This window comes from Notechis scutatus, chromosome 5 (assembly GCF_049901735.1).
Source record: "Notechis scutatus isolate UNSWTSFEM ecotype Mainland chromosome 5, rNotScu1.2, whole genome shotgun sequence".
Classification (NCBI taxonomy): domain Eukaryota; kingdom Metazoa; phylum Chordata; class Lepidosauria; order Squamata; family Elapidae; genus Notechis; species Notechis scutatus.
Window position 1 is genome coordinate 5147079 of NC_142013.1, and position 13059 is coordinate 5160137.

A 13059-nucleotide genomic window follows, 5' to 3' on the forward strand; every position below is an offset into this window, starting at 1 on the left:
TATTACATCATCATTAGACTTTGATGGCAAGTTCACATTATCCTTTTTGAGCAAATCTCAATTTTTACAAGTTCTAATTCATACTATAATTCCTTCCATTGTATTATACTTACTATTGTATTATATTTATATTTCATTCTCCTATTTTTCTATCTAACCATTGATAAAATAAATCCCATATTTTATAATATTCTTTTTCTTCTTGCTCTCTAATTGCCAATGTCAATTTACTTATCTCTGCACATTCCATTATTTTCTTGAGCACCCACAACTTCTGGAGACAAAGTTGTTCCACTGGTTAATTGTTCTCACTGTCAGGAAATTTCTCCCTAGTTCTAGGTTGCTTCTCTCCTTGATTAGTTTCCATCCATTACTCTTTTTCCTGCCTCTTCAGGTGCTTTGGAGAATAGCTTGGCTCCCTCTTCTTTGGGGCAGCCCCTCAAATATTGGAACACTGCTATCATGTCCCTCCTAATCTTTCTTTTCATCGAACTAGACATACTCAATTCCAGCAACTGTTCTTTGTATATTTTAGCCTCCAGTCCCCTAATCCTCTGTGTTGCTCTTCTCTGCACTCTTTCTTAGAGTCTCGACATCTTTTTTACATCGTGGCAAGCAAAACTGGATGTGGTATTCCAAGTGAGGTCTTCTAGCATTATAAGGCATTATAGCATGGTACTAACACTTCACGTGGCAATCCAACCGGTCAGTCCTAGAGGAGATCCACCCTGACTGCTCTTGAGAAGGCCAGATCCTGAAGATGATACTCAAAAAGGCTTTGGCCACCTCATGAGAAGGAAGGACTCGCTGGAGAAGAGCCGAATGCTGGGAACGATTGAGGGCAATAGAAGAAGGGGATGGCAGAGAAGGAGGTGGCTGGATGGAGTCACTGAAACAGTCGGCGAGAGCTTAAATGCGCTCCAGAAGTTGGTAGAGGACAGGAAGGCCTGGAGGAACGTTGTCCATGGGGTCACGATGGGTTGGACATTATTTCACAACTAACAACAACAACAACCACTTCACATGATCTTGATTCCATCCCTCTGTTAATGCAGCCTTGGCTTTTTTTTGGCCAATTTACTATGAAACAACCTCCTGGAGATTAGACTGGCTCTTCTCCATGTTGACATTTCTGACACTGTGGAGGAGGCAGATGTTTTGAGGAGCAACTTTCCCTGATGTTAGGACTCTTATCTTTCATGTTCATTGTTATTGTTTCAACCTCTCGGTTTTATACTCGTCACTGCTTTCGTGGTGTTTACTTCTACAGTTTTGGCTTATCAGGGAGGTTTTAAATTATTCCACCTATTTCTGCGTAAGATGTGGGATGTTGTTTTACTTTGTTTCCAGAGGCACAGAAATGTTGAAATAAATAGATACAGTTATATAATTATACCGATAGTAAAACGGTAAGCTACGCAATAAATACAGAGAGAAGTCCAATTCACAAGGGCAGCATCACCATGGGAATACAAAACCTGGTAAGATTCGTATGTTAGGGTGGCAGAGAATGTACTCTAATCCAGTGGTCCACGAGAAAAATTTGAGGGTCCACAGAGAAATGTCACCCCCAAAGCAATTAATCCAGCCGTGTGGGGACACGAGGCTGCGCCGCCCACATGGCCCGTGGGAACATAAGGCTTGTATCGCTTGCATCGCAAATAATACAAGTGAGGGGAGAGAGGAAAGGGCGGGGGGGGGGGAAACTTACCCCACTTGCCTGGCCTGGCCACTGAGCTGCTTCTTTCCGCTTCTTTCTTCTTCTGCTTTTGGCTACACACAAGGAAAGCAGCAAAAGTCTTTCTTTCTCTCCCCCAAACTCCGCCAGAAATGAGTCTTTAGGACCCTGCAAGGCCTCCTGCTCCAAAAGGCTGCGCTGGTGTGACAAGTCTCATAAAGACTCACTTCTGGCGGAGTCTGGGGGAGAGAAAGAAAGACTTTTGCTGCTTCTGCTGCTTTCCTTGCATGAAGCCAAAAGTTTCTCTCTCTCTCCCCGAGGACAGAGCTGGAGACGGTATTCTGTGATCCCAAATAAAGAATGATCGACTGCTAGGAAAATGCATTTTCCTGCAGACTTTTTGGGGGATTTTCCCAGGGTCTCTGGTCCGCGGGATTTAAAACGATGAGTTTGGTGGTCCTTGAGGTCCAAAAGGTTGGTGACCCCCGCTCTAATCCATGACAGTGAAAGTTGGAACTGCACTGATTATTGTGATGTGGTATATATCTACACAACTGGGCCGGTGAGCAGATGTCCCACATTTATATAGGTAGTCCTCGACGTACGACCACAATTGAGGCCAAAATTTATGTTGCCAAGTGAGATTTGCCAAGTGAGTTTTGCCCCATTTTACAAGTTTTGTTTCCATAGTTGTTAAGTGTAACACTGACATTAAGCTAGTAACACGGTTGTTAAATGAATCTGGCTTACCCCATTGATAGAAGGGGCCAAACTGGCCTTCTGAGTATTTGAGATACAAGTTTTCATTACTCTCACACTTTTTCATCAGCCTACTAAATGCCCGAGTTTTACCAACTCCCTCTCAAAAATCTCTGAAAAATACTCACGGTTGGTTTGTAAGTGAATTCTTGTCCAGCTCTGTCCAAAATTTCAATGGCTTCAGTATAGGACATTCTTTAAAAAATAAAAGGATTGTCAATTATTTTAAAGATTTGTACCCTGAATCCCAACAAAATTATTGGTGTAGTAGGAGAAGAACAGGCATAGTTGGGGGTGGGAGTTAAGCACGTCATCAGCTTAGAATCGTTACATTGCCACAAATGTTCTGAGTCCAGCCCCTCTTAAATTCTGCTGACCCTTATCTGGCACCAATTTAATATTGAACTTTAGTTGACCAGATTGTTGAGAGAAGGAGACTCCAAACTTGGCAACTTTAAGACTTATGGACTTCAACTCCCAGAATTCCCCAGCCAGCTTTGGAGATCCCTGGACTTAAGCAATAAATTATCTGAACTGCAACTTGATGTTTTGATCCACATTCTAAAATCTTCCATCTAAATCCTAATCAAATCCAATTTCAATTCATTTTTTTCCCCCAAGAGGAGTCAAAATTATTATATGCTGAGAAATATTAAGCCACAAATTATGCTTGTAAATTAAGCAACAACAAAACACTTCCCCCCCCCAACATACTTACATTATAAATGGGTTCTTCAGCATTTTTTCTAACTTGGCCTAAAGAGGAAAGGAAAAGGGAAAATTAATGGACAGTTAACATCAGAAATAACTTAGGTTTTGAAACAAAAACGTTTTGCGGAAATAGTTGGGACAAACAGTGAAGATTTCACAAAGGGCTCAAACTGAAAGCAAACAATTTCAGTTACGGGAGAAATTGAGAAATTTGAGAGGGAAAAAAAAACATGAGAAAATTGGGAGAAAAAAACTTAGCAAAATCGAAAGAGTCAAAGGTTTGTATCAAGATAAGCCCATTTCAAATGGGGTTTGAACTAATAATAAAGTGTGTTGCATATAATGAAGTATATTGCCTCTATAATGAAGTATATTGCCTCTATAATTTCAAACATGGGAAAACGCTCTTGTACTTTTGAACAAGCTATACTGATTTACACAAAAAGCTTGTCTAATTCAGTGTTCAGGGCAGCCAACTAGATGCACCCAAGAATAAGTCCACCTACAGGAGATGAACAAAATGTGGGCAGTTCTTGACTTACGATCACAGCTGAGCCCAAAATTTTTGTTGCTAAGCAAAACAGTTGTGAAAGATAATTTTGTCCCATTTTACGACTGTTCTTGCCATGCTTGTAAAGTGAACCACTGCAGTGGTTAAGTTAGCAAACAGTTTCAGTTTCCAAACAGCCCACAACTTTCTCAAACACTGACAGGACGCTAGCCAGATGAATACTGATGGAGGCTGGTTGGCAGAGGCAGAATTTCTTTTTCCCTTATTTTCCTCCCCCAAAACTAAGCCCGACCACATAGTTTTGCAGCGAAGCATGGGTATCGAGCTAGTTATAGATATATTAGAAAATATTTACCTCATGGCCAGGAGCGATACGTTTATGAAAAAGGTCAGCGTCCTGAGGGCAGTTGGAGACAACTCGGTCTGTCACGGTTTTGAAAAGATCTTCTATAACCTGAGGGGGGGAAAAAAAGGAGGAGGGGGAAGAAAACAGGTTAAAAGAGAAAAAAAGATAAGAAAATTTCCTGTTCCAGAGAAGATAACCCCAAGTACAGAAAGTCCTCGACTTATGACCGCAATTGGGTGCTCAAGAATTTATGTTGCTACATGAAACATTTGTGAAGTGAGCTCTGTCCCATTTTCTGGCTTTACTTGCCACTTTTGTGAAGTGAATAACTGCAGTTGTTAAATGAGTAACTGGGTTGTTAAGTGAATCTTGTCAGAGAAGGTCGCAAAAGGGGGAGGATAGGGCAATGTGTCGTAATCGTGAGTCAATGGCTGAGCCTCTGAATTTTGATCACGGGACTATCATGTGACATAAACGAAGTACGGTCATAAATCCCAATTTTCAGTGCTGTTATAACTTCGAACGGTCACTAAACGAACTGTTGTAAGTTCAAGGACTGCCTGTAGATGTCCTTTTTATAAATAAATAAGCCATAAATCAATTGCAAGCAGGTTTATCATTCCTCAGTGGATCTCAAGCAATTTCCCCCAACTTAGTGCCCGTAGACATACTGGACCACAACCTCAATCCAGGTAGTTCTCGACTTATGACCACAACTGACCCCCAGATTTCTGTTGCTAAGCGAGGCAGTTGCCAAGTGAATTTTGCCCCCTTTTTGCGACCTTCCTTGTCACAATTAAGTAAATCAGACCAGTTGTGAAGTCTCACGGTCATGAAATGAATGGCCGTAAGTGTGAAAAATGGTCATGTCACTTTTTTTTTTAGTATTCCTCTACTGTGTCTCAGAGCTGGGAGATGTAAACATGTCATATTTTTTAGAGGAGGGGAGGGAGAGAGAAAGAAAGAGAGAGGGAGGGAGGGAGGGAGAGAAAGAAAGAGAGGGGGAGAGAGTGAGAGAAAAGAGAGGGAGGAGTGGGAGACAAAAAGAGAGAAGGGGAGAGGGAGAGAGAGGGGAGGGGGAGGGAGAGTGAGAAAGAGAGGGGGAGAGGGAGAAAGAAAGAGAGAAGAGGGAGAGAGGGGGAGAGGAAGAGAGAGAAAGAGAGGGAGAAACAGAGAAGGGGAGAGAAAGAGAGGGAGAGAGAGGGTGGGGGAGAGAGAGAAAGAGAGGGAGGGAGGGAAAGAGAGAAGGGGAGGGGGACAAAATGAGAGAGAGAGAAAGAGAGGGGGGAGAGGGAAGGAGAGAGAGAAAGAGACGGTGGGGGAGAGAAAGAGGAGGAGAGGGGGAGAAAGTGAGAGAGAGAGAGAGAGAGAAAGAGAGAGGGGGTTCTGTTGCGCCGTGTGAGAACGGGAATGGCGAACTTGTGGCCAAGAAACGTTTCCTCGAAAGAGGAACTTTCCATTCCACAAACTTCCACCATGAGCAAAACTACACAGTCAACAAAAGCCGGCAAATATTTCCATTCATCTGTGCTGAAATTAATTCCAGGAAACCATTTTTTTTTAAATTGTAAAAACCCCTTTTATTTTTCCAGCAGAGGAGGTACGTATCCTGCCCTGTCAGCAGCAGCAAAAACTGGCTAGAATGAAAGAGGAGAAAAAGATATATATATATAAGATAGATAGATATCTAAGTTGCCATAGAGATTGAAAAAAGACCTGAAAGCATGAATAGAAGAGATGATTCCACCGGACTGTCAATCATTTGGAAGCCTGCACTCTCAAACAAAAAAATCTCCACACCACAAGCCAGGCAAACACCTGGGCACAAACAGATCCCCCCTGATACCTCCAGCTTAAACACACCCCAACCAGGCACCCAGATGAAACCCAGCTTCCTAACTAATGATAACCGTCCCTTTACTCGGAGCCAAGCTGCACTAAAAGCCTCCAATACAGGGACACAATGTTGCCAGCCAATCAAAACACAAAAAAGCCACAAAACAGACAGAAGATATTAGAAACACCAATCAAGCAGAACACAACTCCAAGACCAATAAACACAGACCAAGACTCCCAACCAATCGGGATGAAGAAAAAACCATTCCGGCACAGCAGTAGGCTAGCACCAAATTTAAAACTGAAACAACTGTAAAAGTCTGACTCACAGACGAACAAAATACAGAAGCCTGATGATGGCAGATGAGATTCTGCTGAAACGTTAAGTTTTCGCGGGTATTTATATGTATGGTATTCAGCTTTGTTCGGGTATTTTCCCACGTCATTATAGTTGTGCTTTTAAAGTTGTAGCAACGGTTCGGCAGAATCTCATCTGCCATCATCAGGCTTCTGTATTGTGTTTGTCTGTGAGTCAGACTTGTGATGGCCTTGCGAGTTCTCCTGTTGTGGTATCCTGGGTCCTGCGTTGTAATCTCCTGGGTCGACCCAGGAGAGATTAAGAGTATCTTGGTGACGTTTCGGCGAGGTCCCACTCGCCATCTTCAGGCTGGTGCTTTCGGCTTCATGCCAGTGCAAGCAGTGTGTGATCAGAGCTGCCGTCTCTCTATAAATACTGGTGGTGGGGGCTGGTGTGCTGGGCTGGTTGGCTGCACTGCTGCCTCTTGATTGGTTGATGGAGTTGATGTTGGTATAATGGGCTGTGTGATGGCCTTGTGAGTTTTGTTGTGGAGATATCCTGGATCTTGTGCTGTAATCTCCTGGGTCATTTGTTTTGTAGTGATCTTTTTTCCATTAGCCTCCCGGGTTTTAACGGCTTGGGTAATGGGTTGTATGATGGCCTTGCGAGTTCTTTTGTTGTGGTATCCTGGGTCGACCCAGGAGATTACAACGCAGGACCCAGGATACCATAACAGGAGAACTCGCAAGGCCATCACAAGTCTGACTCACAGACGAACACTATACAGAAGCCTGATGATGGCAGATGAGATTCTGCCGAAACGTTGCTACAACTTTAAAAGCACAACTATAATGACGTGGGAAAATACCCGAACAAAGCTGAATACCATACATATATATGTAAGTATGTATGTATATATGTAGTTCCTCGGCTTACGACCACAATGGAGCCCAAAATTTATGTTGCTAAGCGAAACAGTCGGTGAGTGAGTTTTGCCCCGTTTAACGACCCGTCTTGCCACAGCTCTTAAGCGCATCATGGCAGTTGTTAAGTTAGTTGTACGGTTGTTCAGTGAATCTGGTTTCCCCATGGACTTTGCTTGTCAGAATGTCTCAAAAAAGGATCACATGACCCCGGGATACTGCAACAGGCACAAGTACATGCCAGTTGCCAAGCGATTTTGAATTTTGACCACGTGACCGTGGAGATGCTATAACAGTTGTAAGGTGTGAAAAAACGGTTGTTAAATCACTTCCTTTCAGGGCCATTGTTAACTTTGCTTGCCCCCGTCGCTTGTACGAAGTTGATTTGCGGTGTGAGCATGCCAGCCTGTTGCTCGCATGGTCCAGTTCCAAAGAGGCCACGATCCATGGCCTGGTGGTTAGGGACCTTTGGAGTAGGGAATGTGTACCTGTAGGGTTATAACCCGTGGTGGGATTCAAATTGTTTTAGCATCGGTTCGGGGAGTGTGGATTGGTGGGCGTGCTTTGCCTAATGTGCGTGTGCAGCTTTCCCACACCAGCTGAGGCCTACAGCGCCAAGAAGATAGGCTCAAAATCCAGAGGGATCTCGACAGACTAGAACACTGGGCCGTATCTAACAAAATGAAATTCAATGTAGAGAAAAGTAAAGTCCTACACTTAGGCAAGAAAAACCAAAAGGACACATATAGACTGGGTGAAACCAGGCTCAATTGCAGTAACTGTGAGAAGGATCTTGGAGTCTTAGTGGACAACCAGCTAAATATGAGCCAGCCATGTGCAGCAGCCGCCAAAAAAATAATGCAATCCTAAGTTGCATTAACAGAGGGATACAATCGAGATCAAGGGAGGTACTAATACCACTTTATAAAGCCTCAGTAAGACCACACCTAGAGTACTCCATCCAGTTTTGGTCACCACATTATAAAAAAGATGTTGGGACTCTAGAAAAAGTGCAGAGAAGAGCAACCAGGATGATGAGTGGACTGGAGGCTAAAACATATGATGAACGGTTGCAGGAACTGGGCCTGGCTAGTCTAGCGAAGAGAAGGACCAGGGGAGACATGATAGCAGTCTTCCAATATTTGAGGGGCTGCCACAGGGAGGAGGAAGGGGGTCAAGCTATTTTCCAAAGCACCCGAAGGCCAGACAAGGAATAATGGATGGAAACTGAACAAGGAGAGATTCAACCTGGAAATAAGGAGAAACTTTCTGACAGGGAGAGCAATCAACCAATGGAACAGAAGTTGCCCTCGGAAGTTGTGGGAGCTTCATCACTTGAGACTTTCAAGAAGAGATTGGACTCCCATTTGTCAGAAATGGTGTAGGGTCTCCCGCTTGGGCGGGGGGTTGGACTAGATGACCTATAAGGTCCCTTCCAACTCTGATTATCTGTTATCTGATCGTGGGAGGCTTTTTTTTACTACCGGTTTGCCCAAACCGGTCCGAAACGGTAGCATATCACTATTGATTATAACTCTAAACCTCTTTTTTTTTTTTTTTTGGCAGCTCCAGAATCCACTCTAACTGTATGCTTTTCTATATGGCAGTCCTTGACTTATAACTGTCCATTTAGTGATCGTTCAAAGTTACAGCAGCATTGAAAAAGTGATTTAGGACTGGTCCTCACACTTACAACTCTCATAGAATGGTCACAAACCGAAATCTGGGTGTTTGGTGACCAGCACATATTTATGATGGTAGCTGTGTCCCGGGGATCAGGTAATCCCAATTTGCAACCTTCCCAGCTGGCTTCTGGGAAGCAGTTCATGGAAGGAAGCTGGACTCGCTTTAACGACTCACTTTACAATGGTAGCCAAAGGTGTTTTTTTCTTCTTCTATGCTTTGTTTGTATCATCGGTGGGCCTCCTAGAGTCGCTGTGAGTGAGGAGGCGGCTATATCAATTTTCCAAATATATTAATAAATAAAAGAGGACATAAAACCGAGCCAGACTCGCTTAGCAACAGGCTCATTTCGTGATCAAAAATCTGCTCTCGATTGAGGGTTGTATGTTACGAACTCCCTGTAATTATCAAATGGGAAATACAGAGGTCCAGCAATATAAATCCCCAAAGGAAAAAAAAATGTGATGAGATACTTCAAGATTTTATACAAAACTGAAGAAAACCTGAAAAATCTTAGCTCTGATTTGAGACTGTGTTTTAAGGTGGACCTTAAAACCTTTAAAAAAATAATAATTAAGCGTTCTTTGGCTTCCAGACAGCTCCCCTACCCCTTCTACAAAACTGGGAAAAACTTAAATTAAATGCACCAAACCTGCAGCCCTCACACCCAGAAAAAGCTCTATTTACAGTTTCTCCCGGGAAATCTTACCTGCATTATATCCTGAAGTGTGTCCACAAAAAATAGTTCGGCCTCCACCATATAAAACTCGGCCAGGTGCCTGCGGGTTTGAGAATTGTCTGCTCGGAAGGTCGGTCCAAAAGTGAACACTTTAGTAAATGCCCTGCAATGCATAAAACAACGCAAAACAGGTAAAAATGCTGCCTGCTGGCTAGGGTGCACTCACGCTGAGACACACCTGAACATGGAAATGATCACATTTACAGGTAGTGCGTGATTTACGACTGTCCATTAACCAGGTAAACTGAATCTTTCTTGAGATCTTAGCAAAGTTTTAAGCAAGTGACATGGAATGACATGAGAGCAGTTTTCCAATGTTTAAATGGTTGTCACAGAGAAGAAGAGGGGGTCAAGCTATTCTCCAAAACAACTGAAGGCAGGACAAGAAGCAATGGATGGAAATTAACCGAGGAGAGAAGCAATGTAGAACTAAGGAGGAATTTCCTAACAGTGAGAATAATTCATCACTGGAGCGATTTATCTCCAGAAGCTGTGGGTGCTCCATCACTGCAGAATGAAGAAGAAATTGGAGAGCCATTTGTCTGAAACGTTACAGCATCTCCCGCTTGAACAGGGGTTGGGCTAGAAGACCTCCAAGGTCCTTTTTAACTCGTTGTTATTCTGTAAACCAACTGGAAAATGACTGTAAACAGTCATAATACATTTGTTGGTCTGTTAAGACATTTCTTCTGGAAAAGACCAAGATTTTCTCTCTGGATCCAGTCAAAAATGAATTGATAGGATTCCAAAGATTTTAGTGTTCCAGTATTTGAGGGGCTGCCCCAAAGAAGAGGGAGTCAAGTTTTTCTCCAAAGCACCTGAGGGCAAGACAAGAAGCAATGGATGGAAACTCATCAAGGAGAGAAGCAATCTGGAATTAAGGAGGAATTTCCTGACAGAACTAGTGGAACAGCTTGCCACCAGAAAGTTGTGGATCCTCCAACACTGGAGGTTTTTAAGAAGAGATTGGATAAACATTTGTCTGAAATGGTATAAGTTCTTCCTGCTTTGAGCAGGGGTTGGACTAGAACAGTAGCCGTCAACCAGTGGGCCAGGCACCACTGATGGTCCGCGAGAAAATTTTGGTGGTCTGCAGAGAAATGTCACCTTTAAAGCAATTAATCCAGGCTGCGCAGGAGCACAAGGCTGCACCGCCCACATGGCCTGTGGGAACACAAGGCTTGCGTCGCTTGCATTGTGAACAACACAAGGTAGTGAGGGGAGGGGGGAAAGGGTGGAGGGGGGAAATTGCCCCACACGCCTCGCCTGGCCACTGGGCTGCTTTTTTTACGCTTCTTTCTTCTTCTGCTTTTGGCTGCACGCAAGGAAAACAGCTAAAGTCTTTCTTTCTCTCCCCCAAACTCCACCAGCAATGAGTCTTTGGGACCCTGCAAGGCCTCCTGCTTCAAGAGGCTGCGCCGGCAAAGACTCATTTCCGGCAGAGTTTGGGGAAAGAGAAAGAAAGACCTCTGCTGCTTCTGCTGCTTTCCTTGCATGAAGCCAAAAGTCTCTCTCTCTTTTCCCCCCTGAGAACGGAGCTGGAGATGGTATCCTGCGATCCCAAATAAAGAATGATTGATCGGTAGGAAAACGGGGTTGGGAATTTTCCTGCAGACTTTTTTTTGGGATTTCCCCAGGGTCTCTGGTCTTTGGGATTTAAAATTATGGGTTTGGTGGTCCCTGAGGTCCAAAAGGTTGGCGGCCCCTGGAGTAGATGAGCTACAAGGTCCCTTCCAACACTGTTATTCTTAAACCAACGAGAAAATTATTAAGGTAACCAATGCATGAGAGATTGTGAAGACAGGACAGAAGAGGAACTGGAAATATCAAGACTTGATCCTAGAGAAAGAGAGATGTGGAACAAAAGAAGAAAGAAATGAAAATGTGACGTGCATGAGGTTGTGCTAATTGTAGATATGAAAAGAAACACCTGGTGAAATGAGGATGTCTACCAGAAGCAAAAAATTGAATAGACAGGAAATGGATTACTGCAAAAAAATGCTGAGAGCAAGATGCCGTGTAATGTATGGTGGAAAAGAAAGAAGTGCAAAGAATGCGATTAATATATTATTATTCCCAGAATGAAGTCCCCGCACCTTAAAAGTTGCCAAGTTTGAAAAGGACTGATCTGAACGGAATGAATGAGGATTAAAAATGGAAAACAAATACAGGAAGGAAGAGAGAACAGGTCGAGAGAAAAACTAGGTTGGCTCGTTAGAGGAATTAAACTCTTCAAAAAAAAAAAAAAAGACAACTGAAAAGTTTAAAGGAAGGCAATATACAGATTTAACAAATTAACAAGAAGGGACCTTGTAGGTCATCTAGTCCAACCTCCCCCACCCAAGCAGGAGACCCAGAGTTGGTTGTTAGGCTACAAAGGTGAGTTATAAATCTGATTTATCGACCTTCCTTCTCTCTTTTTTACCTCATGCATTTTAGGTAATCCTCGACTTACAACCAGAATCAGGACCAGAATTTCCACTGCTAAGCAAGGCGGTTAAGCGAGCCGCGCCCGATTTTACCTTTTTTTGTCGCGATCGTTAAGTGAATTGCTGCAGTCATTAAGTGACAATTCTCACTGCAGGACTCTGGAGATGCTGTGATAGTCATAAGTAGAAGGAGCAATATCTTTTTTAAGTGCTGTTGTATTTCCCAATCATAGTCGTATCTCCCGCACACGCCCCGCCCCTGTACGGCAGCTACCCAACAATCAGCTGGCGGGCTGGTGGCATGCCACTTCACGGCCCTAAAATATCGTCCACATCCACCTAATTCGTCTGTTATAACCCATTAAAGGTTGGGTTGTGAATCCCCTTTGAAGATCTTAGGAGTGGCATTTTGGCTCCAATGAAGGAATTCTCTCCGGAAAAAAATATACATATATAGATAGATAGATTTAGCTCTTCTAAATTTGGTTTGCATTTGATCTATTTTGAAGGGCTCGGTTTGTTTGGGGTTTTTAAAAATTAAAAAGGAACAAGTTGTTGAAGAGCAAAGTGTCAAGCACAAACCCAAAATCCTGTATTGTACACTGAACAGCCTGCTTATTTATTCTACCGGGTGATACTAAACAGGCCGAGATTACCTCAGAATAGAGATTCTGAACAATGCTAAACATAACTAGCTGGATTATTTCAATGATGATTATTGGTGGCCTTCACAACCGTTTCGTTTAGTGACCGTTCGAAATTATAACAACCCTGAAAAAAGCGACTCGTAACTGTTTCTCACACGTATGACGTGTCATGCCCCTGTTGGAGTCTGACTCCAAGGGAGAGATGAAACAGCTAACAGGGAGCGGGAGTGTGGCTCCAGTGGTTGTGGAGGAAACTGAGGAAGGGCACAGGCCGGCTGGGCATTCAGAGGAAGACCCAGAGCCATCCCCTCTTCATCCTAGGGCATGCAGGAAGGAGCAGATAAGGGAGAAATGTGAGTGGCGTGGTCTATGAGGGAGGAAGAGGCCCTGATCCCTTTCATCGGCTGCAGCTGGGAGGACTGGTTAAAAGGACAAACTGCGCATGGCAAGGTTCTGGAAGCAAAGCGTGCATTCTTGTCGGAACTTATCTGTGTTTTGG

At 43.5% G+C, this 13059-nt stretch overlaps 1 protein-coding gene across 1 annotated transcript in view; it reads right to left on the reverse strand.

Moving 5' to 3' along the window:
* Positions 1 to 13059, reverse strand: part of NARS2 (asparaginyl-tRNA synthetase 2, mitochondrial) — a 45782-nt gene that overhangs the window by 14067 nt on the left and 18656 nt on the right. Inside the window, exons 8-11 of the mRNA XM_026690131.2 lie at positions 9455 to 9587; positions 4015 to 4113; positions 3156 to 3193; positions 2566 to 2632 (exon numbers count right to left, since the gene is read on the reverse strand). Of these exons, the coding sequence (XP_026545916.1) occupies positions 2566 to 2632; positions 3156 to 3193; positions 4015 to 4113; positions 9455 to 9587 (337 nt within the window). The remainder of the gene's footprint in view (positions 1 to 2565; positions 2633 to 3155; positions 3194 to 4014; positions 4114 to 9454; positions 9588 to 13059) is intronic.